The 27245-nt window shown below is 45.6% G+C and overlaps 1 protein-coding gene across 1 annotated transcript in view; it reads right to left on the bottom strand.

Moving 5' to 3' along the window:
• Positions 1-15584, bottom strand: part of dpp6a (dipeptidyl-peptidase 6a) — a 343110-nt gene extending 327526 nt beyond the window's left edge. The window contains exon 1 of the mRNA XM_078232219.1: positions 15533-15584. Coding sequence (XP_078088345.1) covers positions 15533-15568 — 36 coding nt within the window. The 5' untranslated portion in view covers positions 15569-15584. The remainder of the gene's footprint in view (positions 1-15532) is intronic.
• Between the last annotated feature and the right edge of the window lie 11661 nt (positions 15585-27245).

Here is a 27245-nt window from a genome sequence, read left to right as displayed (position 1 = left end):
CATCCACTGTAACAGGCTTCAAGATCTTTGTTCTTCTTTATATTCTGTATTGAGACTATTTTATTTTCAGGAGGTTTTGAACTATCTGTGTGTTTAATGAACTGTGACAAATTTATGCCACAGGCTCTGCACTTCTCCACTCTTTCCCAAAAGCTTCGATAGAATCCATCTGCCCCTGTCTTCTTACCAAACTCAAATGCTCCATTATTAATGGATATTTAGTCATCCATACTTCACCATGAAACTTTCTCCTTTCTCTCAATTAACTGGAAACAAGGTGGGTCATGCTGTTCCCAGTGGCTTCAGATTTACACTTCAAAGATGCTCAAAGAATTCTGCCCCTTCTATGATCCTCTCATTATTTCTGCTCGGTCAGGTACTCCATGCTGTCTGATGAAGTAAAACTGATTTATTAGCGTTACAAGTAGACTTACATTCACACTGCAATGAAGTTACTGTCAAAATTCCATTGTTGCCACAGTCCGGCGCCTGTTCGGGTACACTGAGGGAGAATTTAGCATGGCTAATGCACATAACCAACACGTCTTTCAGACTGTGGGAGGAAACCCACGCAGACATGGAGAGAACGTGCAAACTCCACACAGACAGTGACCCAAGCCAGAATTGAACCCGGGTTCCTGGCACTGTGAGGCAGCAGTGCTAACCACTGTGCTACCTTGTTGCCCTAATATTTTGCCGACGGAATCGCACCCCTAAATTCTCTTTTTTGTTGTTGTTGTTCCTGTTGCTATCCCATTTCAATTTTGATTTCGTAATCCCGGGCAGGATTTTCCAGTCCGGCCAACAATGGTGGAATGTGCACACAACGGGAAACCTTGTTGACAATGGCAGGATCTTCCAATCCCACTGCCAGCCATTGGTGGGCCCTCTCCTCCGCTACAAAACATGCCCTGGTGGATGAGTGGTGCATCGGAAAACCCTGCCCCTTGACCTTTATTACAGCATTTTCAAAAGCTTTCCCTCTGCAATGGGAAAGCTGTCAGCTGATATTTGCATCCTCAGTGAGGTCTGAGACAGAAAATTGGTTCAGAATGCCATACTTAGCGAGGACTAGACAGTGGACACATGTTCATATTGCACACATTCACCATCCAACCCAAGAGTTTCCCCATTTTCTTTGTCCTCTCTTGCTAACTCACTCTTCTAGCAGGATATAGATAGGCTGGAAAATTGGGCGGAGAGGTGGCAGATGGAGTTTAATCCGGATAAATGCGAAGTGATGCATTTTGGAAGAAATAATGTAGGGAGGAGTTATACAATAAATGGCAGAGTCATCAGGAGTATAGAAACACAGAGGGACCTAGGTGTGCAAGTCCACAAATCCTTGAAGGTGGCAACACAGGTGGAGAAGGTGGTTAAGAAGGCATATGGTATGCTTACCTTTATAGGACAGGGTATAGAGTATAAAAGCTGGAGTCTGATGATGCAGCTGTATAGAACGCTGGTTAGGCCACATTTGGAGTACTGCGTCCAGTTCTGGTCGCTGCACTACCAGAAGGACGTGGAGGCATTGGAGAGAGTGCAGAGAAGGTTTACCAGGATGTTGCCTGGTATGGAGGGTCTTAGCTATGAGGAGAGATTGGGTAGACTGGGGTTGTTCTCCTTGGAAAGACGGAGAATGAGGGGAGATCTAATAGAGGTATACAAGATTATGAAGGGTATAGATAGGGTGAACAGTGGGAAGCTTTTTCCCAGGTCGGAGGTGACGATCACGAGGGGTCACGGGCTCAAGCTGAGAGGGGCGAAGTATAACTCAGACATCAGAGGGACGTTTTTTACACAGAGGGTGGTGGGGGCCTGGAATGCGCTGCCAAGTAGGGTGGTGGAGGCAGGCATGCTGACATCGTTTAAGACTTACCTGGATAGTCACATGAGCAGCTTGGGAATGGAGGGATACAAACGATTGGTCTAGTTGGACCAAGGAGCGGCACAGGCTTGGAGGGCAGAAGGGCCTGTTTCCTGTGCTGTACTGTACTGTTCTTCTTAGTTGGAAATGTCCTCAGCATTCGCAATAAATAACTTGCAATAAAGGCCAACATACCATTTGCCTTTCTAATTGTTTGCTGCATCTAACTTTCTGCATTCCTTATACAACCACAAAGTCTCTTTGAACACCAACACTTATACGTTTCTCACCTTCTAAAGAATATTATTTTCTATTCATATGACCAAAGTGAATAACTTCACACTTCCCTATAGAATATTCCATCTGCCATCTTGTTACCCACTCACTTAACCTGTCCATATCTCATTGCAATTTCTTTGTGTCCTCCCCATAGCTTACCATTCCACCCAGATTGCTATCATTTGCCATCTTTCATACATTATTCTGTCTCTTTATCTCAGCCATTAATATAAATTGTAAATAGCTGAGGCACAACATTGTGGCACTCCACTGTTCACTGCCTGGCTACTTGTAAAAGCCCAGTTTATATCAACTCTCTTTTTTCTGTCCATTAACCAATGGTCTATCCATGATAATATATCACCCCCAACTCCACAAACCCTTATTTTGCCTATTAATCTTTTGTGTGGCACCTTATCAAACGCCTTTTGGAAATCCAGGTATACTACATCCATAGCTTCCCTTTATCTTCCCTACTATTTACCACCTGAAAAACCTTTACTAAATGTGTCGAACAGGATTTCCCTTGAGTATAACCATATTGACTTGTTCTAATCATGCTATGATTTTCTAAGGGCATTGTTAAAACTTCCTTAATAATACATTCTAGCATTTTCCCAACAACTGATGTTAGCTTAACTGGCCTGCATTTCACTGTTGTCTCTCCTTTTTTGAAAAGCAGTGCAACATTTGTCAATTTCTAATCTATTGGGACCGTTTCTGACTCTAAGGAATTTTGAAAAATTGCCGCTTGCAGGTCCACTATGTCTTTGGAACCCGAGCATGTACGGCATCAGGCCCAGAGGACTTTTCAGATTTTAGTCTCTTAAATTTCTTCAATACTTTATCCCTGCTGATATTGATCTATATACAAACATACAAAATGGGGCAGAAGTAGGCCATTCAGCCCTTTGAAACTGCTATGCCATTCAGTAAGATCATGGCTGATCAGTTTGTGTTTCGAATTTCACATTCCCACCTACCCCAATGACCTTCGATTCCCTTGCCTGACAAGAATCCATCTACCTCCGCCTTGAAAATATTCAATGGCACCTTCTGAGGCAGAATGTTCCAAAGGTACTCAGAAAGAAAAAAAATTATTCTCATCTCTGTCTTAAAAGGATGACCCCTAAGTTTAAAACAGTGTTCCCTAGTTCTGGATTCACCCACAAGAGGACACAGCCTTTCCACATCTGCTTTGTCAAGACCACTCAGGGTCTTACATACTTCACTCAAGTCACCCTTCACTCTTCCAACCCCGAGAAGAAACAAGCCCAGTCTGTCCAACCTTTCCTCATAAGACAAACTGCTTATTCCAGGTATAAATCCAGTAAAGCTCACTCCGATGCATTTACGACCTTCCTTAAATAAGGGGATCAAAACTGCACAAAGTATTCAAGATGTGGTCTCACCAATGCCCTGTAGAAATGAAGCATAACATCCTTACTTCTGCGTTTAATTCCCCTCATAACAAAGGATAGCCTTCTATTAGCCTTCTTAATTACTTGCTGTAACTGCATATTAATGGTTTGTGACTCATATTAGAACATCTAGATCTTCAAATTCTGCTATTGTTCCCCGTTAAAGTAATATTCTGCTTTATAACCCTTTCTGCCAAAGTGAACAACATCACATTTTTGCACATTATTCTCCAACTGCTAGATTTTTTTCCCACTCATTCAACCTATCTATATCCATCTGCAATCTCCTATGTTCCCTTCGCAATATACTTTCCTAGCTTTGAGCTCTGACGACGGGTCATCCAGACTCGAAACATTGGCTCTATTCTCTCTCCATAGATGCTGTCAGACCAGCTGAGATTTTCCAGCATTTTTTGTTTTTGCTTTCCGACCTATCTTTACAAGATTATGAGTGGCATGGACAGAGTGGATGGTCAGATGGTCTTTCATCGGGTAGAAAAGTCAAGTACTAGGGGACATAGGTTTAAGGAGCGTGGGGAAAAGTTTAGAGGAGATGTGCGAGGCAAGATTTTTACACAGAGGGTGGTGAATGTCCGGAATGCGCTGCTCGGGGAGGTGGTGGGAGCAGGTACGATAGCGGTATTTAAGGGGTATCTAGATGAATGCATGAATAGGATGGGAATGGAAGGGTACAGACTCCGTAAGTGCATATGGTTTTAGTTTAGGCAGGCATCATGATTGGTGCAGACTTGGAGGGCCGAAGGGCCTGTTCCTGTGCTGTACTGTTCTTTGTTGTTCTTTGTGTCATCTTCAAATTTAGCTCCCATGCCTTCACTCCCCTCATCTAAGTCATTGATACAAATTGTAAAACGTTGAGGCCGCAGCACAGACCCTTATAGGATTCCACTTGTAACATTCTGCCAATAAGAAAAATACCCATTTGTGCATATTCTCTGTTTTCTGCCAGCCAGTCAATCTTCTATTCATGCTAATATTTGGGATGAGAGATTTGGATAGGCTGAGCGAGTGGGCGAGGATCTGGCAGATGGAATATAACGTTAGCAAATGTGAGGTTATCCACTTTGGAAGAAATAATAGTAAATTGGAATATTATTTAAATGGAGAAAAATTACATCGTGCGACTGTGCAGAGGGACCTGGGGGTCCTTGTGCACGAATCGCAAAAACTCAGTCTGCAGGTGCAGCAGGTGATCAAGAAGGCGAATGGAATGTTGGCCTTTATCGCGAGGGGGATAGAATATAAAAGCAGGGAGGTCTTGCTGCAACTGTACAAGGCACTGGTGAGGCCGCAACTGGAGTACTGTGTGCAGTTTTGGTCCCCTTATTTGCGAAAGGATATATTGGCCTTGGAGGGAGTGCAGAGAAGGTTCACCAGGTTGATACCGGAGATGAGGGGTGTAGCTTATGAGGAGAGATTAAACAGATTGGGTCTGTACTCGTTGGAGTTTAGAAGGATGAGGGGTGATCTTATAGAGACATATAAGATAATGAAGGGGCTGGATAGGGTAGAGGTGGAGAGATTCTTTCCACTTAGAAGGGAAACCAGAACTAGAGGGCACAGCCTCAAAATAAGGGGGGGCCAGTTCAGAACAGAGTTGAGGGGGAACTTCTTCTCTCAGAGGGTAGTGAATCTCTGGAATTCTCTGCCCATTGAAGTGGTGGAGGCTTCCTCGTTGAATATGTTTAAATCACGGGTAGATAGTTTTCTGATCGGTAAGGGAATTAGGGGATATGGGGAGCAGGCGGGTAAGTGGAACTGATTCGCTTCAGATCAGCCATGATCTTGTTGAATGGCGGGGCAGGCTCGAAGGGCCAGATGGCCTACTCCTGCTCCTATTTCTTATGTTCTTATGTAATATGTTATCCATTACAACATGAGCTTTTATTTTCCACAATAACCTTTGATGTGGCACTTTATCAAATGCCTTCTGGCAATCCAGGTAAATCTATCTGCAGGCTCACCTTTATCCACAACACATGTTACTCCTTTAAAGAACTCCAATAAATTGGTTAAACATGATTTCCCATTCACAAAACCATGCTGACTCATCCCAATTGCCTTGGGTTTATTCTGAATGTCCAGTCATAACTACTTTAGTGATTGATTCTAACACCTTCTTCACAACAGTCGGTAAGCTAACCTATTCCCTGCCTCCCTCCCTTCTTGAATGGAGGAGTTATATTTGCTACTTTTCAGTCTGATGGTACTGTTAAGGAATGGAGGGAATTTTGGAAAATGAACACTCACGCATCTACTATCTCATCAACCACCTCTTTTAACACCCGAGAATGGAGTTCATCAGAATATTGAGACTTGTCAGCCTGGAACACCATCAGTTTGCCCAGTAGCACTTCCCTTGTGATTGTCATTTCAAGTTCTTCTTATCCCTCCACGTCCCGATATATAGCTATTACTGGAATGTTTTTTGTATCCTCTATAGTTAAGACAGAAGCAAAATATTTGTTCATTTTTTCTGCCATTACCTTTTTTATTTCCAACTAACTCCCATTTTCACTCTCCAGAGGACCAATACTCACTTTACTTGCGCTTTTCCTTTTTAAATATCTGTAGAAACTCGCTCTCCATTTTTTTCATTTTTGGCTGCGAACTTCCTCTCAAATTCTAATTTCTTTTTCCTGCTTAACCTTTCAGTCATTCTCTGCTGTCCTCTACATTCTGACCACCACTCATCTTTACGCAGTTTTATGCTTTTTCCTTAAGTTTGATGCCTTCCCTAACTTCTTTCATTAACCACGGATGGTGGGTCTTCCCCTTAGACTTCTCCTCAATAGAAGGAATATACTTATTCTGAGTATTTTATAACAGACCCTTAAATGTCTGCCACTCTATTGATCTATCCTCTAGCCTAGTATCCCAGTTCACAACAGCTAGCTCAGTTTTCATGCTCACACAGTTGCCATTATTTAAGTTTAAAATACTAGGCTTAGACCCATTCTTCTCCATTTCAAACCTGATGGAAAATTCAACCCTATTGTGGTTGCTGCTACCTAGCAGTGACTTCACTGTGAGGTCATTAATTAATCCTGCCACATTACCTAATACCAAGGGTGGGATTCTCTGGCCTTCCCTCAGCATGGTGGCACAGTGGTTAGCATTGCTACCTCACAGCGCCAGGGACCCGGATTCAATTCCTGCCTCAGGTCACTGTCTGTGTGGAGTTTACATATTCTCCCCATGTCTGTGTGGGTTTTCTCCGGGTGCTCCGGTTTCCTCCCACAGTCGAAAGATGTGCAGGTTAGGTTGGTTGGCCATGCTAAATTGACTTTGGTGTCAGGGGATTAGTAGGGTAAATATGTGGGGTTACGGGAATAGGGTCTGGGCGGGATTGTGGTCGGTGCAGACTTGATGGGCCGAATGGCCGCCTTCTGCACTGTAGAGGTTCTATGATTCTATGATTTTTCTTGGCGGTGGGAGTTGGCGTGGCGTTTGCTGGTGGCAGGATCCTCTGGTCACACTGTTGTCAATGGGAATTCCCATTAAAGCCACCCCTCGTTACTAGGAAATCCGTGGCAGGGGACGTGCCACCGCTGAGACCAGAGAATCCCGCCAGCGTGAACAGCTAGAGAATCCCTGCCCGAGTCTAATATAGTCTGCTTTAGCCTGTTCACTGGTTGGTTCCAGAATTTGCTGCTCTGAGAAGCTATCTCAAGAGCTGTTGATTCCATGAACTCCTCATCCAGGCTATTACCGACAATCTGATTTCTTCAGTTCTCGGTAGATTAAAAACACCCATGATTATTACTGTCCTTTTATCACATGCACCCTATATTTGTTCTTGTATTCTTTGGCCTACATTGTGGTTACTGTTCAGGGCCCTGTAGACCACTCCCACTGGTGACTTCCTTCCACTACTATTCCTCACTTCCACCCAAACCGATTCTACATCCTGAACTCATGCAGCAAGGTAATCTCTAACTCTTTCACCAATGCCGTCCTGGATTAACAATTCTCCCCCTCCACCTTTACCTAGCTTTTTAATCTGATTTCATTTGATTTGAGTTGATTTATTATTGTCACATGTATTGGTGTACAATGAAAAGAATAGTTTCTTGTGCGCTATACAGACAAAGCATGCCATTCATAGAGTACAGTAAGGAGAAGGAAAGGAAAGGATGCAGAATGTAGTGTTACAGTCATAGTTAAGGAGTAGAGATAGATCCACATAATATAAGGTAGGTCCATTCTAAAGTCTGATGGCAGCAGGGAAGAAGCTGTTCTTGAGTCAGTTGGTACATGATGTCAGACTATCTCCTGACGGAAGAAGGTGGAGGAGGGCATGTCCGGGATGCGTGGGGTCCTTGATTATACTGGCTGCTTTCCCGAGACAGCAGGAAGTTAGACAGAGTTAATGGATGGGAGGCTGGTTTTGGTAATGGACTGGGCTATGTTCACAACCCTTTGTAGTTTCTTGCGATCTTGGTCAGAGCAGGAGCCATACCAAGCTGTGATACATCTGGGAAGGATGCTTTCCATGGTGCATGGATGGGATAGCTTCCTATTCTTCATGAGTGTCATATATGCCTCAATATTAGAACATAGAACAGTACAGCACAGAACAGGCCCTTCGGCCCACGATGTTGTGCCGAGCTTTATCTGAAACCAAGATCAAGCTATCCCACTCCCTATCATCCTGGTGTGCTCCATGTGCCTATCCAATAACTGCTTAAATGTTCCTAAAGTGTCTGACTCCACTATCACTGCAGGCAGTCCGTTCCACACCCCAACCACTCTCTGCGTAAAGAACCTACCTCTGATATCCTTCCTGTATCTCCCACCACGAACCCTATAGTTATGCCCCCTTGTAATAGCTCCATCCACCCGAGGAAATAGTCTTTGAACGTTCACTCTATCTATCCCCTTCATCATTTTATAAACTTCTATTAAGTCTCCCCTCAGCCTCCTCCGCTCCAGAGAGAACAGCCCTAGCTCCCTCAACCTTTCCTCATAAGACCTACCCTCCAAACCAGGCAGCATCCTGGTAAATCTCCTCTGCACTCTCTCCAGCGTTTCCACATCCTTCTTATAGTGAGGTGACCAGAACTGCACACAATGTTCCAAATGTGGTCTCACCAAGGTCCTGTACAGTTGCAGCATAACCCCACATCTCTTAAACTCCAACCCCCTGTTAATCAAAGCTAACACACTTTAGGCCTTCTTCACAGCTCTATCCACTTGAGTGGCAATCTTTAGAGATCTGTGGAAATGAACCCCAAGATCTCTCTGTTCCTCCACAGTCTTCAGAACCCTACCTTTGACCCTGTAATCCACATTTTAAATTAGTCCTACCAAAATGAATCACCTCACATTTATCAGGGTTAAACTCCATTTGCCATTTTTCAGCCCAGCTTTGCATCCTATTTATGTCTCTTTGCAGCCTACAACAGCCCTCCACCTCATCCACTACTCCACTAATCTTGGTGTCATCAGCAAATTTACTGATCCACCCTTCAGCCCCCTCCTCTAAGTCATTCTGGGCCTAATCTTTGCCATTTGCAGCCATGTCTCAGTAACAACAATCAAGATCATATTTATTTATTTCAATGTGCGTTATCAATTCATTTACTTTGTAATGAAGGCTGAGCGCAACTTTGCTACATGTCAAAAACCGACCAACTACAAGGCCCTGTCACAGCTCCAAACTGATTAGTTGACTGATTAATTCACTTCTTATCAAAGTTCTTCCAGTATTGAATTCTCAAGGACATTCTTGCATCCATTCTCCAGCAATGTGAAAAGTAAGCCTGCCTTGCTCTTTCCATTGTTTTAATCAGAGATTTATTTTGCGGTGGCTTTTTTTATTTGTTCAGGGGTGGGGGAGTCACTGGGCCCACCTCTCGTTGCCCTTTAAGTGCCGGTCATCAACTTGCTCAGCCATTTCAGAGGGCATTTAAGAGACATTGAATCATAAAATCCCTACAGAAGGAGGTCATTTGGCCCGTTGAGTCTGCACCGACAACAATCTCACCCAGGCCCTATCCCCGTAACCCCACATATTTACACTGCTAATCCCCCTGACACTAGGGTCAATTTAGCATGACCAATCCACCTAACCCGCACATCTTTGGAGTGTGGGAGGAAACTCAAGCACCCGGAGGAAACCCACGCAGACACAGGGAGAACGTGCAAACTCCACACGGACAGTCACACGGGGCTGGAATTGAACCCGGGTCCCTGACGCTATGAGACAGCAGTGCGAACCATGCTGAGGCCCTTAAGTGGACCTCAGCAAGTACCGAGAACCTTTGATTATCCAATCAGAGAGTTCTGAACCATTGGCCAATCGGAGCACTGAAAGGTGAACCAATCAGTGCAGCAAAAAGCTATCCAATGACAAAACGCTTTGTGAAAGAAAAGTTCCCACCCAGGCCACACTGAGTCATGTGGAATAAGTCTTTGGAGGCAGAAGTCCCTTCACCAAAATCCCTTTATTTGCAATTCCAACAGTGGTACACAGAGTGCTAGCTGTCAGCAGTCTACCTTCAGGAGTGCCAGAGGAACTGACATTCTCGGTTAAAGACAAGGAAAAGACTCCCTGACTGGCCAATCAATTGACTCCTTAATCAGGGAGTTCATATTCTAATCGGCCAACCTCAATGGCCTGATTGAAGTCATCACAAGATGACCAGAACCCTGATCACTACACAATTATCAGAATCATTAGCTCTGAAGAACAACCATATTGCCGTGTGAGAATTCAGATCAAAGTCTGTTATGCTGTCCATAAAAGTACTTATTGCAAACAGTGAAGTAGAATAATGTGAGTTCAATTTGAATAGTGCTTTTGGTAGAAGTTCCTGATTGAACTGCAGTACTTCTCTTTAAGTGCCGGTCATCAACTTTTGCTTTACCTTCACTATATTGTAATTGTCCACCTATAAAAATATGACAGTTTGATGACACTGCTATAAATGATTAAGATGTACTTAATAAAAAATCTAGAACAAATCTATAATAATTAACTCTCAGGATTTTGGAAAATCTGCGAATAACAGCATTGACCAGCTCATTAAACTTTGATTATCTTTACAATTTTGGGATGCAGCAATAATTTGAAATAAACACTGGTTATTATAACGCCCCAAAATTTGTGAGTGTCTGAGGTTAAACCCTTCGCCCTGATTCTCACTGATATTATTAGAATAGAAATGGGAAAATGATGTACATTATATTCCTCCCACCTCTTTCTCAGCAAGGTTTCAGCATCCTCGAAGTAAATCGACAAAAAATATCCGCATGTTGGGTGAATGTACTGGGTGTGGCGCTGATCCCTGTTCTTTGTCCAGAAATCCATTGGCAAACTGAGTGGTAGCCATTCTGATTTGATTTAATTTGACTTCTTGTCACATATTGGCATACAGTGAAAGGTATTGTTTCTTGCGTGTTATACAGACAAAGCATACCATTCATAGAGTACAGAGGGGAGAAGGAAATGAGAGAGTGCAGAATGTAGTGTTACAGTCATAGCTCGGGTGTAGAGAAATATCAGCTCAATATAAGGTAGGTCCATTCAAAAGTCTGACGGCAGCAGGGAAGAAGCTGTTCTTGAGTCGGTTGGTACGTGACCTTAGACTTTTGTATCTTTTTCCCGAAGGAAGAAGGTGGAAGAGAGTTCTGGGAATTCCGACGGGATTGAATGCCAGTTGGGCAATCTGCTGTCGGGGTTTCCAGGGCTTTGCAAGCAAGGAGCCCTCCTCCAAGCAATGTTGACCAATCAAAAGGCCGGCAGCTCTTTACACCCAGCAATGATTTAATTTGATTTGATTTGATTTATTATTGTCACATGTATTAGTATAGAGTGAAAAGTATTGTTTCTTATGCATTATACAGACAAAGCATACCGTACATACGGTACATAGGGGAGAAGGAAAGGACACTGGACACAGGTGAGGTCCCAGAGGATTGGAGGATAGCCAATGTGGTCCCGTTATTTAAGAAGGGTAGGAAGGATAACCCGGGTAATTATAGGCCGGTGAGCTTGACGTCCGTGGTGGGGAAGTTGTTGGAGAAGATTCTTAAAGATAGGATGTATGCGCATTTAGAAAGGAATAAACTCATTAACGATAGTCAACATGGTTTTGTGAGAGGGAGGTCATGCCTCACGAACCTGGTGGTGTTTTTTGAAGAAGTGACCAAAATGGTTGACGAAGGAAGGGCCGTGGATGTTGTCTATATGGACTTTAGTAAAGCGTTTGACAAAGTCCCTCATGGTAGGCTAGTGAAAAAGGTTGGATCCCATGGGATAAAGGGGGAGGTGGCTAGATGGGTGGAGAACTGGCTTGGTCATAGAAGACAGAGGGTGGTAGTGGAAGGGTCTTTTTCCGGCTGGAGGCCTGTGACTAGTGGTGTACCGCAGGGCTCTGTATTGGGACCTCTGCTGTTTGTGATTTATATAAATGATCTGGAAGAAGGAGTAACTGGGGTGATCAGTAAGTTTGCGGACGACACAAAACTGGCAGGACTTGCAGATAGTGAGGAACATTGTCAGAGGCTACAGAAGGATATAGATAGGCTGGAAATTTGGGCAAGGAAATGGCAGATGGAGTTCAATCCTGATAAATGCGAAGTGATGCATTTTGGTGGGAATAATGTAGGGAGGAGCTACACGATAAATGGAAGAACCATAAAGGGTGTAGAGACGCAGAGGGACCTGGGTGTGCAAGTCCACAGATCTTTGAAGGTGACGTCACAGGTGGAGAAGGTGGTGAAGAAGGCATATGGCATGCTTGCCTTTATAGGACGGGGCATAGAGTATAAAAGTTGGGGTCTGATGTTGCAGATGTATAGAACGTTGGTTCGGCCGCATTTGGAATACTGCGTCCAGTTCTGGTCGCCACACTACCAGAAGGACGTGCAGGCTTTGGAGAGAGTACAGAGGAGGTTTACCAGGATGTTGCCTGGTATGGAGGGGCTTGGTTATGAGGAGAGATTGGGGAAACTGGGGTTGTTCTCCTTGGAAAGACGGAGGATGAGGGGAGACTTAATAGAGGTGTATAAAATTATGAAAGGCATAGATAGGGTGAACGGTGGAAAGCTTTTCCCCGGGTCGGTGGTGACGTTCACGAGGGGTCATAGGTTCAAGGTGAAGGGGGGGAGGATTAACACAGATATCAGAAGGACATATTTCACACAGAGGGTCGTGGGGGCCTGGAATGTGTTGCCGGGCAAGGTGGTGGAGGCGGACACACTGGGAACGTTTAAGACTTATCTAGACAGCTATATGAACGGAGTGGGAATGGAGGGATACAAAAGAGTGGTCTAGTTTGGACCAGGGAGCGGCGCGGGCTAATTGTTCCTGGTTTCTCGTTTCAAGCCTTCATTCTACGATCATCTTGCTGGTGCCAGTACAGAGTGAGACTGCGGATAGTTGGGAACCTGTCTCGGGGGCAGGGAATTCATATGGTGTTCGTGGAAGTGGAAATGACTAGGGTTGGGAAGCATTTTCCGATCGGGGCCATTGTGATCTCCTGGACTCGTTTCGATCGCCTCAGGGGGTCGGAGAGGAATTTCCCAGATTTTTTTTCCCCCATATTGGCCCTGGGGTTTTTCACTCTGGGTTTTCGCCTCTCCCTGGAGATCACATGGTCTGGAATGGGGGGGTGGGGGTAAGTTAATAGGTTGTAATGAACAAAGCATCATAGCTGTGAGGGACAGCTCGGTGGATAGGATATTGGTATGTAGATAGGCTGGAAAATTGGGCGGGGATCCTGGATTCAGGATTCAATCCTGGACCGGGGAGCGGCGCGGGCTTGGAGGGCCGAAGGGCCTGTTCCTGTGCTGTATTGTTCTTTGTTCTTTGTTCTTTGAAAGGGTGCAGAATATAGCGTTACAGTCATGGCTGGGGTGTAGAGAAAGATCAGCTTAATTTATGATAGGACCACTGAAAGGTCTGATGGCAGCAGGAAAGAAGCAGTGGCACTGCTTCCGGTTGCCCAGGGTAGAGTTAAGTGGGGTGGGCTTGCCAAGGCCTGCCTGACAGGCCCCAGCAAGAACAGGGATCTGTGTGATCCGTATGGAGGGTGGATAGGGGATTTTCAACATGTCAGGGGGCTGGGTGGGGTGGGGTTGTGGGCAGCCATTAATGCTGATGGGGACAGGGTGCCTAATCAGGAGAACCCACCCAAACCCACAGGCAGGCTGCCTGGCTATTCCTACGGCGTCCTGCCCATATGATTTGGGATACCACCCCGACATGGTGGAATAATGGTGACATCAGAATGAGGTCATCAAGTGACCATCAGTTGTCCACTTCAGGCCCTCAATTGTCCTATAGGTGTGAAGGCTAACCTCAACCTTCTCCGCTCTTAATCAGTGGCATTCAGAATGGCAATGGGCTCTCCGCCTTACACCTCCCTACCTTCTGACTCACACCCGATGGGGGATGGTGAGGGCAATTTCCAAATATGCAAGTAGTACCATTTAAGAAGCATTTAGATAAATACTTGAAACACCAAAGCATACAAGGACATGGGCCAAGTGCTGGAAAATGGGATTGCAATAGAAAGGTGCTTGATGGCTGGTGCAGACACGATGGGCTGAAGGGCCTCTTTCTTTGCTGTAATTCTCTATGGCTCTATCTACAGTTCAAGATGAAGGAAGCACATCTATCCTTCCCAAGTTAAATACTGATATCAGGATTACATGTCACAAAGATGGGTGGTATATTGGGTTATTGTGCTGGTCTTAAAACCCAAGTACTTGGCTTTATTTGCAGCATTTCCTGCTGACAGGGATATTGCCTATCGCTTTGTTCTGGTTACCCACAATCTCAAATCCAGTTTTCAGATGTAGACATGAATGTGTGTCAAAAATGGCTAACCTCATTGGAAATCTCAAGCCCATTGGACCTGTTAAGAGATCTGATGAGATATTTAAATCTCCAGCCCTTTAAATGTTGAAACAAAAACTGCAGTACTGAGAAATTAAGTGCTTGTTATTTCTCTCTGTCTGATGATATAGATTTCAGGGCATTCATGCGACACAAATGGTTTTACAACCTATGTTATTGGATTGGAGGCCCACATTATTGGATGTTCCATCTTTCAGATGTGACAGGCGTTAAGTCTGCCCCTTCTGACAGCTTTAAAGGGTCCTGTGGCTGTATTTGAAAAGGGTCAGGTAACTATCCCAGTGCCCTGATCAACATTAGTCGGGGAGGTGATGGCCTAGTGGTAACATCGCTAGGCTATTAATCCAGAAACTCAGCTCATGTTCTGAAGACCTGGGTTCGAATCCCATCCACGGCAGATGGTGGAATTTGAATTCAATTGTAAAAAAAAATCTGGAATCTGCTGATGACCATGAAACCATTGTTGATTGTCGGGAAAACCCATCTGGTTCACTCAAATCCTTTAGAGAAGGAAATCTGCCGATATTACCTGGTTTGGCCCACATGTGACTCCAGAGCCACAGCAATGTGGTTGACTCTCAACTGCCCTCAGGCATGTAGGGATGGGCAATAAATGCTGGCCAGCCAGCGATGCCCATGTTCCACGAATGAATAAAACAAAACACTTGCCTGCACGACAGATTTAAAGCACATTGGGGCATTCTAAGAATATGCATAGGTGGGGCATAAGTGTTCCTATTTTCTCAATGTGTTGCTACAATTGCCGCACGCAGGAAATAATCCCACTTCAAGTGCACCTGAACGCCTACACTTCAACTTCATAATCATTGAAAGCAAAACAAAACCAAGTGCCGAGGGTGCACTGAGACTAGTGCTTGCTGTAAAAAAAAAGCTCACTAATCATCCATCAAAATGTCACACTTATAAAACAAAGCCTCACTTTCTTTAACAATTACTCATTGCACTTTTGTGAAATCTCCAAACGACTTGTTTACAGCCGATTCCGACATTCACAACACGCTGCGGGCCGCGTTTTGCTGGCACGATATCTGGGTGAAAGATCAAAGAGATGCTTACAAATTTCCGGTTTGTCATCAAAAGTGTCATTTCCATGGTTTCAACGTTCAGTCTCTCCAGATTTCCATCCACGGTGCGATACAGCAGCTCAGTATCTGCGCACAAACAGAAAGACATTGAGAGTGATTGGGCAGAGCCAGGCCGACTCTCAGAGTGGAAACATACAGGGGAAGAAATTGGGCGTTGGTGGAATTAGAAAATGGACCACTTGCATAGAAATCCTACAGCGCAGAAGGAGGCCATTCAGCCCATCGGGTCTGCACCGACAACAACCCCACCTTGGCCTTATCCCCGTAACCCCACATATTTACCCTGCTAATCCCTCTAACCTACACATCCCAGGACTCTAAGGATCAATTTAGCATGGCCAATGCACCAAACCCGCACATCTTTCAGACTGTGGGAGGAAACCAGAGCACCCAGAGGAAACCCACGCAGACATGGGGAGAATGTGCAGACTCCACACAGACAGTGACCCGAAGCCGGAATTGAACCCAGGTCCCTGGCGCTGAGAGGCAGCAGTGCTAACCACTGTGCCACCGTGCTGCCCCATCTAAAACTTGTTTCAAGTCCTGTGCAATAGAAAGGCTGACATTTAAGTCGCAGGTGGGATTTTCCAGCTTCGCTCACCCCAAAACCGGAAAATCCCATCCAAGGTCAACGGATCTTTCCATGGTGAGCCTCTCGCCCACTATGATTCCCGTAGTGGGCGACAATGGGAAAATTCCCCCCAGCATCTTTTATGCCCTGAGACCCTCCCTCAACTTACTCCAAGCAATTAAGTATTTTTCCAGTGTGCCATTTTGCAACACAGGGATCATCATGGCCTTATTATTCACAGCACGTTCAACAGTTATATGTTTCTGCCTACATAAGGCGTGGGATTTTCTGGCCATGCTCGCCCCAAAACCAGAAAATCCCGCCCTAGCTCAACAGACCTTTGCATGGTCCATGCCCCCCACCCGTTACGGTTCCCGTAGTAGGTGGGACGGAAAATTCCCCCAAGGTGTTTTTGATGATGTCCGCTGAGGGATAAATATTGGCCAGGACTCAAGGACCCTACCGATAGAATTTAATCTTGACAATGGGGAGAGCCAGTTGGGGATCTAGCGGGAGTTCCTCATCGCCAGTGGTGGAGAATGCCCACAAGAACACAGGAAATATTATTATATATATGCATATACATTAAGCTGATCTTTCAAGGGTGGCACGGTGGCACAGCGTTTAGCACTGCTGCCTCACAGCGCCAAGGACCCAGGTTTGATTCCCGGCTTGGGTCACTGTCTGTGCAGAGTTTGCACATTCTCCCCGTGTCTGTGTGGGCTTTTTTTGGGTGCTCCGGTTTCCTCCCACAGTCCCAAAGATGTGCTGGTTTAAGTGCATTGGCCATGCTAAATTCTCGCTCAGTCTATCCGAACAAGTGCCGGAGTGTGGCGGCCAGGGGATTTTCACAGTGACTTCATTGCAGTGTTAACGTAAGCCTACTTGTGACACTAATAAATAAACGTTAAACATTCTCTGCACCGTAGCTATGACTGCATCCTCTCCTTTCCTCCTCCCCTAGGTACTCTATGAACGGTATGCTTTGTACAGCGTGCAAGAAGCAATACTTTTCACTGCATCCCAATACATGTGATAATAATAAATCAAATCAAATGAGATCACATCAAACAGAAGCAGGAGTGGACCACACGGGCCTTCAAGGCTACTGTGCTATTCGATGCAATCCAGTCTCATCCTAAGTTTCAACTCCACTTTCTTAGCCCATCCCCAAATGCCTTGATATGTCAAGAGACCAAACATCTGTCTACCCCAGGGTTAAATGTATTCAACAATGGTGCGTCCACAAGGGACTAGATAGAATGCTCTTTCAGTGAGCCAGTCGAGACCCAATGGGCTGAATGGCCTCCTTATGCACTGTAAAGTTTCTGTGATTCTGTGCACCCACGGGAGTAGACATAAACGGTTCATAATAAAGGGGTATAAAGGATAAAAGGTTCACAACTCTTTAAGTGAAGTTATTTCTCCTCATCTCAGTCCAAAATGATCGGCCCCTTATCCGGAGACCGTGCCCCTGTGTTTTAGATTCCCCGGCCAGCGGGAACAATCTCTCAGCTTCAACCCTGAAGCCTCTCCAGAATCATAGAACCATAGAATCCCTACAGTGCAGAAGGAGGCCATTTGGCCCATCGAGTCTGCACCAACCACAATCCCGCCCAGGCCCTATTACCACAATCCCACATATTTACCCTGCTAATCCCCCTGACACTGGGGTCAACTTAGCTTGGCCAATCAACCTATCCTGCACGTCTTTGGACAGAATCTTGCATGTTTCAATGAGATCACCCCTCAATCTTCAAAACTTCAAAAACTATAGACCCAATTTACTCACCCTCTTATTGTAGGCCAACCCCATCATCCCATTCAGTGAACCTTCGCTTTATGCTGCTAATACAAATATATATTTTCTTAAATGTGGAGATCTAAACTACGCACAGTGGGCGGGAGTCCCCCCCCCTCCTCCCCTCATGATGTGTTTTGCAGTGCCATTGGCTGACGGTGGGACCTTCTGGTCCTGCTGCTATCAATGGAGTTTTCTGTTGCATGACCCCCCCCCCCACCCCCCACGCCTCCTCCCCCCCTACACCCCCCCACCCCCCCTCCTCACTCCCCACCGACCCACTCTGCTGCCCGTCCCTTTGCATCGCTTTGAACAAACTGTAAAGCCACAGTCATTCTTTCCTGTCTTGAATTACTGCATGCTAACATTGCAAAGTTTTTAACATGTGCAGAGGAATATCTTCTGTCTGCTATTTTAGTAGAAGCAATAACCTATTTATGTAGTATAATTTATATGGTATAATAGCAAAACAGGCTATGCTGTCTGACTTTCACTAAGCTGTGGAGATCTCTGAAGACGCTACATGAATACAAGATTAAAGTACAAGGATTAGTCGTATCCCGCTCACTGCAAATCACCCCAACTAGCAAGGGACAATTTAATGACGAGGTCTTTAAAAGCATCAGATGATAAAAAAAATCCATGAATTAAATGAAGACTTATAATGAGGAACCAAAAACAGTGACCCTCATTTATTACAAATAAAGTCACCGGCATTTAAAGCTCAGTTGGATTTCCACATATGCGGTTTAATCCTGTCTTATACAACACAAGAAGACCCAAGGTCAAGGAAAAGCCAGTCAGCCTTCTGAGGCTTGATCCTTTGACCTCTCAACTCTCCCAGGCCAACATCCAACTGCCTTCCCAACAACCCAAGAACCTGTCTCTCTACTAGCCTGCCTGCTAGATCAGTCCAAGCATTTGTCACCCTTTTCTATGACGAATCCCACCTAATATGTTTCCCATTGGTGACATGGGACCATTCCACATATATGTTTAAAGTTTATTTATTATTGTCACAAGTAGGTTTACATTAACACTGCAATGAAACCCCTGGGTTTCACACAAGAGATGCATTTTTCTAGTCTGGGGACTTGAGAGGTTTAATAGAGGAGTCAGGGACCCTTTTGACCCTACAGACATACCGGGGAGAATTTTCTCCTCCCACTCGCCACAGGGATCGTAGTGGATTGGGAGGGCGGATCATACAAAGGTCCGTTGACCTCGGGTGGGATTTTTCAGTTTTGGGGCAAGCGAAGCCGGAAAATCCCGCTCACCATCTCTGTTGCCCAGAGCGCTGCCTTACAAATGTAAAGGATATTGGTGTATTTCTGTGGAATTTGATTTTCCATAGCCAGAGAGGGCACCTCTTTAAAGATAACGAGATCTTTGCTGGCTTTCTGAAGGCTAGATATTCCCTTGCTATGAGTCATGACTAGTCAGGCATGTCAGGATCCATTTTTAAATTACAATAATAATTTTATGAAGTAGCCAGGTTGATGTAGATATATATTTTCTTTCCTGTCTTCTGGACGAGGCAGTTGTGAATCTTTGGAACTGTCTATCCCAGAGGATTATGAGTGCTCCATCACTGAGTATATTTGAGGCTGGGGTAGACAGAGTTTTGGCCTCTCTGAGAATCAAGGGATATTGGGAATGGGTAAAAAGTGGAGTTAAGGATGATGATCAGCCATGATCATATTGATCGGTGGAGCAGGCTCAATGGACCGTAAGGTCCAGTTCCGCTCTATCGCTTACGTTCTCATGATCTTAAATTGGGGATATGGGAGAGGTATCCAGGAGCCAATGTAAGGTAAAGGTAAAGTCACATAATAAGACCATAAGACCAGAAGATATAGGAGCAGAATTAGGCCACTCGGCCCATCCAGTCTGCTCCGCCATTCAATCATGGCTGATATTTTTTTCATCCCCATTCTCCTGCCTTCTCCCCCTAACCCTTGATCCCCTTATTAATCAAGAACCTATCTATCTCTGTCTTAAAGACACTCAATGACCTGGCTTCCACAGCCTTCTCCGGCAAAGAGTTCCACAGATTCACCACCCTCTGGCTGAAGAAATTCCTCCTGATCTCAGTTTTAAAGGAGCATCCCTTCACTCTGAGGTTGTGCCCTCGAGTTCCAGTCTCTCTCACTAATGGAAACATCCTCTCCACGTCCACTCTATCTCGGCCTCTCTGTAAGTTTCAATTAGAATCCCCCCCCCATCCTTCTAAACTCCATCCCATATGGCCATAGGCTGCTCTCCCCTTTGAGGGTGGAGAGCTGACTGGTGATTATTTAACCTGGGTATCACCACATCTGAGGCAAGGGGCAAGGTTGAGAAGGTTCATGAATAACCAGTGTAGGTGAGCAGGTGATGGAGAAGTGGGACCTGACATGGCCTGGAACACGGACAGCAGAGTTTCAGATGACCTGGTGTTCACTCAGTATGGACAATGAGAAGCTCATCACCGGGAGGATGTTAGAATAGATGATTCCAGAGGTGTTTGTCTTGGCAGCACCAAGAGGGAGGTAGGGATGGAGGTGGGTGACATTACAGAGGAGGATTTTTGTGAAAGAGAGACGATAGGGAGGATCAGCCATGATCAAAATGAGTGACGGAGCAGGCTCGAAGGGCTGAATGATATGGGAACAGATGACAGATTAATTGGATACTCTACCAATGAGCTGGCAGAGGCACAGTGGCCTAAATAGTCTCCATCTGTGCTGTGTTAGCATCTAATTCTATACTCAGTGCTGCATTGGAAAGCACATTGAAGCTGCAAGCAGTCTGGTACAGCCCAAAACCGTTTCTGGAGATGAGATGATTTCATGGCATGGATACAGGGGCGAGCAGGTTGGTAAAGATACTGGGGGCATTCGCCCAGCCCGGTGTGCTGCCGGGAGATAACAGTGGAGGCCTTTTAGCGGGTTCCCGACTTGGCATCACGGCCTCCACGTGTCTCCAGACCCCGGATTTCTGGCGTCGTCAGCTCCACGCAAGTATTCAAGTATGGAGCTGATTAAAATATTTAAATCCCAACCTGAATCCTATTAGCGAGCCCGGGACTAAAGTCCCTAAGCTAGTTAGCCTTCTTCCCCTTCACTCTAGCAGGATTTACAATGGCAGCCCACTAACGGGAGTGAAAGTAGGCCACGGAGGCCCCCCCAGGAGGTTGGGGTAAAGGGGGGGGGTGCCCCCTGGGCTTTGCCATCCTGGCACTGCCAGCCTGCTCCCCTGGCACTGCCCATGGGGCAAAGTGGCAATACCCACTGGGCATCAGGCAGCACCAAGGAGGCTAGGCCAGAGGATGCGGGGCCTATAGGGGGGGGCTCGGTTGGGGTGGGGGGTCCTGCTGCCACTCTGCACTTGGGATCAGTGGCAGAGGGAGGGAAGTGTTGATCAGGGTTGGTCATCAGGGTGGGGGTGGGGGGGGGGGGGGGTGGTGAGGGTAGGGGCGGGTTTGGGGTCAGGGAGATCAGGGTTGACGGGAGGGGAAGGGAACATCGGAAGATGTCCGGAAGCCCAGCGATCGGGGGGGGGGGTGAGGGGGTTCGCTCGGCCAGTGTTGCGGGGTGGCATGGCTGGCCAGCGATTGGGAGGCCAGCAGTGCCGAGCGACTGCGCATGCGCCGATCTCCACAATGACAGATCAGCACGTGCGCAATAGCCCGCTCAGTGCTGCGCTGCCAGCCTCTCCAGTGGGAATAGGCCTCACCCCCTGGATTTTCAGCGTGCATCTCGCTGGGGCACTTTGCAGTGCTCAGAGTGTGCGAGATTCATTTTGAAAATCCCGCGAAAAAAAAGCAGCGGGAGTTACTCCCATTTTTATGCGAATTTGGCACTTGGAATTTTTTGGGAGACTCCCAACCAATAATTTCAGTGCATCTATTCATAGAATCATAGAATTCCTGCAGTGCTGAAGGAGGCCATTCGGCCCATCGAGTCTGCACTGACAACAATCCCACCCCGGCCCTATCCTCATAACCACATGCATTTACCCTGCTTTTACCTCTGACACTGCAGGGGTTATTTCAACCTAACCCGCACATCTTTGGACAGTGGGAGGAAACCAGAGCGCCCAGAGGAAACCCACGCAGACACGGGGAGAATGTGCAAACTCCACATAGGCAGTGACCTGAGGCCGGAATTGAATCCGGGTCTCTGGCGCTGTGAGGCAGCAGTGCTAATCATTGTGCCACCGTGCCGCCCTGTTGCTTTACTGATAGAAATTAGGGCTTGTTCACGACTGTCTGACTGGAAGAGCTGGGTGCCTTCACCCACAGCATGTTTTTTGGAAGACAACCTCATCGATGTGTTTGCTGCCAACAGGTGGTCCATGTATTGAGAAACAGAAGGGACCAATTATATAACAGCACTAGCTATGATTGAAAGGCAAGAGTTGAACTATATGAGGACAGATGCTTCAGGTTGAGGTATGGAGGGTAGGAACTGAGAGATTTGATTTGATTCATTATTGTCACATGTATTGGGATACAGTGAAAAGTATTGTTTCTTGCGCGCTATACCAACAAAACATACCGTTCATAGAGTACATAGAGGAGAAGGAAAGCGAGGATGTAGAATATAGTGTTACAGTCTTAGCTAGGATGTAGAGAAAGATCAGCTTAATATAAGGTAGGTCCATGCAAAAGTCTGACGGCAGCAGGAAAGAAGCTGTTCTTGAGTCAGTTCGTACCTGACCTCAGACTTTTGTCTCTTTTTCCCGACGGAAGAAGGTGGAAATGAGTATGTCCGGGGTGTGTGGGGTCTTTAATTATGTTGGCTGCTTTGTCAAGGCAGAGGGAAGTGCAGACAAAGTCAAAGGATGGTTGACTGCGCTAATGGTTATGGAATTCAAAGAAGGAGAACACATCAGGGTCACAATCATTGAATCATAGAATCCCGAAAACACAGAAGGAGGCCGTTCGGCCCATCATGTCTGTACCGACCACAATCCCACCCAGGCCCTATTCCCGTAACCCCACATTTAACCGACTAATTCCCCTGACACTAGGGTCAATTTAGCATAGCCAATCAACCTAACCTGTACATCTGTGGACTATGGGAGGAAATTGGATCACCCGGAGGAAACCCACGCAGACACGGGGAGAATGTGCAAACTCCACACAGACAGTGACCCGAGACCAGAATTCAACCTAGGTCTATGGCGCTGTGAGGCAGCAGTGCTAAGCACTGAGCTACCATGCCGCCCAAATCAAATCAAATCTCTCAGTTCCTACCCTCCATGCCTCAACCCAAAGCATCTGCCCTCATAGAGTTCAACTCTTGCCTATAAATCATAGCCAGAGCTATAAAATAAAATTGGTCCCTTCTGATTTGGTGATGTTGGGCATGACATTAAACAAGAAATTAGAGATGCATATGATAAGGGAATATCGGTGATCATGGGTGATTTTAATCTGCACATAGATTGGGCAAATCAAATTAGCCACAATGCTGTAGAGGAGGAATTCCTGGAGTGTATACAGGATGGTTTTCTTGACCAATATGTGGATGAACCAACTAGAGAGCAAGCCACCTTAGACTGGGTACTGTGTAATGAGAAGGGAATCATTGCTAATCTAGCTGTACAAGACCCTTGGGGATGAGCGACCATAACATGATAGACTTTTTAATCAAGATGGAGAGTGAAGTAGTTGATTCAGAGACGAGGGTGCTGAATCTTAATAAAGGCAGCTATGAGGATATGAGGCGTGAGTTGGCCTTGATAGATTGGGGAGAGTTACTTAAAGGGATGACAGTGGATAGGCAATGGCAAACATTCAAGGAACGCATGGGGGAACTGCAGCAACTGTTTATTCCTGTCTGGCACAAAAGCAAAATGGGTAAGAGCGCCAATCCATGGCTTACAAAGGAAATTAGAGAGAGTATCCGATCTAAGGAAGAAGCGTACAGATTGGCCAAGAAAAATAATAGGTCTGAGGATTGGGAGCAGTTTAGAATTCGGTAAGGAAAGTCAAAGGGATTGATTAAGAAGGGGAAAATACTGTATGAAAGTAAGCTTGCAGGGAACATAAAGACTGACACTTAGAGTTTTTACAGGTACATGAAGAGAAAGATGTTGGTGAAGACAAATGTAGGTCCTCTACAGAGAGAAACGGGGGAATGTATAATAGGGGACAAAGAAATGGCCGAGCAACTGAACACATACTTTGGTTCTGTCTTCACAAAAGAGGACACAAATCAGATGCCAGAAATGTTAGAGAATGCAAGATTTAGTGAGAGGGAAGAACTGAGGGAGATCAATATTAGTAGAGAAATGGTGCTGGGAAAGTTGATGCGATTGAAGGCAGATAAATCCCCAGGGCCTGATAATCTACATCCCAGAGTACTTAAGGAAGTGCCTCGAGAAATAGTGGATGCATTGGTGGTTATCTTCCAGGATTCTATAGACTCTGGAACAGTCCCTGCAGATTGGAGGGTAGTGAATGTCACTCCAATACTCAAAAAGGGAGGTAGAAAGAAAACAGGGGACCAGTCAGCGTAACATTGGTAGTGGGGAAAATTCTCAAATCCATTATCAAGGACTTAATAGCAGAGCATTTAGAAAGCAGTGGCAGGATCAGACAGAATCAGCATGGATTTATGAAGGGGAAATCATGCTTGACAAATCTGTTAGAATTCTTTGTAACTAGTAGAGTTGACAAGGGGGAACCAGTAGATGTGGTACATTTGGACTTTCAGAAAGTGTTTGACAAAGTCCCATGCAAGATTAAAGCGCATGGGATTGGAGGAATGAGATGGATAGAAAATTGGTTGGCAGAGAGGAAACAAAGAGTAGGAATTAATGGGTGCTTTTCAAATTGGCAGGCAGTAACTAGTGGGGTGCCACAGGGATCGGTTCTAGAACCCCAGCTATTCACAATATATATTAATGATTTAGATGTGGGGACAAAATGTAACATCTCAAAGTTTGCAGATGATACCAAGTTGGGTGGGAGGGTGAACTGTGACGAGGATGCAGAGATCCTTCAGAATGATCTGGACAGGTTGGGTGAGTGGGCTAACCAATGGCAGATGCAGTATAATTTGGATAAGTGTGAGGTTACTCATTTGAGAAGCAAAAACAAGAAGGCAGATTACTACCTGAATGGCTGCAAATTGGGAGGGGGGAGTGTGCAGCAGGACCTGGGTGTCCTTGTGCACCAGTCACTGAAGGTAAGCATGCAGGTGCAGCAGGCGGTAAAGAAGGCAAATGGTATGTTGGCCTTCATTGCGAGAGGTTTCAAGTACAGGAGCAGGGATGTGTTGTTGCAATTATACAGGGCCTTGGTGAGGCCACACCTAGAGCATTGTGTGCAGTTTTGGTCTCCTTTTCTGAGGAAGGATGTTCTTGCTCTCGAGGAAGTGCAGCGAAGGTTTACCAGGCTGATTCCGGGGATGGCGGGACTGTTATATAAGGAGAGATTGACTAGGTTAGGATTGTTTTCGCTGGAGTTCAGATGAATGAGAGGGGATCTCATAGAGACTTATAAAATTCTAACAGGTCTAGGATAGATGCAGGGAGGATGTTCCCAATGATGGGGGAGTCCAGAACCAGGGTTCACAGTCTGAGGATTCAGGGTAAACCATTTAGGACGGAGGTGAGAAGACATTTCTTCACCCAGAGTGGTGAGCCTATGGAATTCATTGCCACAGAAAGCAGTTGATGCCAAAACTTTGAATGCATTCAAGAGGCGGCTGGATATAGCAATTGGGGTGAATGGGATCAAAGGTTATGGGGAAAACGCAGGATTAGGCTATTGGATGATCAGCCATGATCTTAATGAATGGTGGAGCAGGCTCGAAGGGCCAAATGGCCTCCTCCTGCTCCTATCTTCTATGTTTCTATGTTCCTCAATATACAGACCACCTGTTGGCACCAGTCACAATCAAAGAGGATGCCCTTTGTAAACTTGTAAAGTGGTGACATTAGACTCCAGACAGGGACAGAGGGACAGGGTAATTATATCTGATCGATGTTACTGTCTGCTTCAAGTATTTCATTTCACATTTTGTCCGACTTTTGTTAATCGACTTATTATTTGTAATTTTATGTGTAATTGAAGTTATTCGTGCAATTCTTATGATTTAGTTAATGGAGAATATATATTCCAAACGTCTCTCAGTGTCAATACTGGGCATGGTTTGCGAGTACTTGGCACGTGATGTTAATTAGCTTCTCTATTTGGTTAAGGGGCCTAGCTCACTGGTAAAGAAACAAATATTCACATCTCAACTGGAAAATACTTACTTTCTCCGTTTAAAATGTTAGCTTTTGCAATCTCTCCTGTTTTTTTGCGTTGTTATCCAAGACCTACATGCATCATCAACACTCACTTGGTGTCATTCTCTAGGCATCTTGGCACCTGTATCCTTTCTCTTTTCCCAGAGTTAATTTTGCTATTAGTGCAGCTGTAGGTTTTGCCGAGTTGGATGGCTCATCCTGAATTACTGGAGCAATTTGGAAGCCGTGTTGCAGTTAAATAAATAAATTAAATTAAATCCCTTGAATAATGTTAGTTTTTGAAATGCTGCAATCTGTTGCATGATAACTTCTCGCTCCCAAACACCATCGCTGATGGGTCTGAATGCAGCAGAAAGTCTCCATCCTCTTTGATCTCCACGGTCTCCCTCCGGAACCGACACACTCTTCCCTGTTTCTCCCACCATCCCTTTTAGTAAAATAATTGAACTAAATTAAACAAACTCAGGGACAAAGCAAGAAGGGTAGTCTTCAGAAAGGGAGGAACCACCAAAAAACAAAGTAGAAAGGAAACTTAAAACATTAAACCGAAGTGTGATTAAAGGGATCAATAATATACTTCAAACCCCGCGGTGCCCAGCGGGCACGGAAGGCCTCGATGGTGCCCTCGGACACTGCATGCTCCCTCTCCAGGGACACCCGGCTGCGAATATACCCGCTGCAGTGGGGCAGACAGTTGGGTCAGACGACCCCCCCTCAGTAGCCCACTCCCTGGACCTGCTAATAGTGCATTTGGCTAGATCCAGGAGCAGGTGCACAAGGAGGTCCTCTGCCTTCCCCGCCCCCCTCAGCATCGGGTTCTCTGTTTCTCCCACCTGGGCAGTGCAGGAAATTGGGAGAGAATCGGGTGGCTTGGTCAGGTTTTCCTTCCTTGGTAGTCAGCAACTCTTTCAGTGAACTGCCATGTGAGTAAAACTGACAGAATTGTATGGAGGCTAGCGGGGGGGTGAAATTATTGCTGTTTCTCAACACATTTGGGCAAAGGAATGAACCTAGCACTTTTGCAATGAACAAGATACCGATCACCTTCCAAACACGGCTGGG

This window comes from Mustelus asterias, chromosome 2 (assembly GCF_964213995.1).
Source record: "Mustelus asterias chromosome 2, sMusAst1.hap1.1, whole genome shotgun sequence".
Classification (NCBI taxonomy): Eukaryota; Metazoa; Chordata; class Chondrichthyes; order Carcharhiniformes; family Triakidae; genus Mustelus; species Mustelus asterias.
This window is presented reverse-complemented; position numbering and strand designations above follow the sequence as displayed.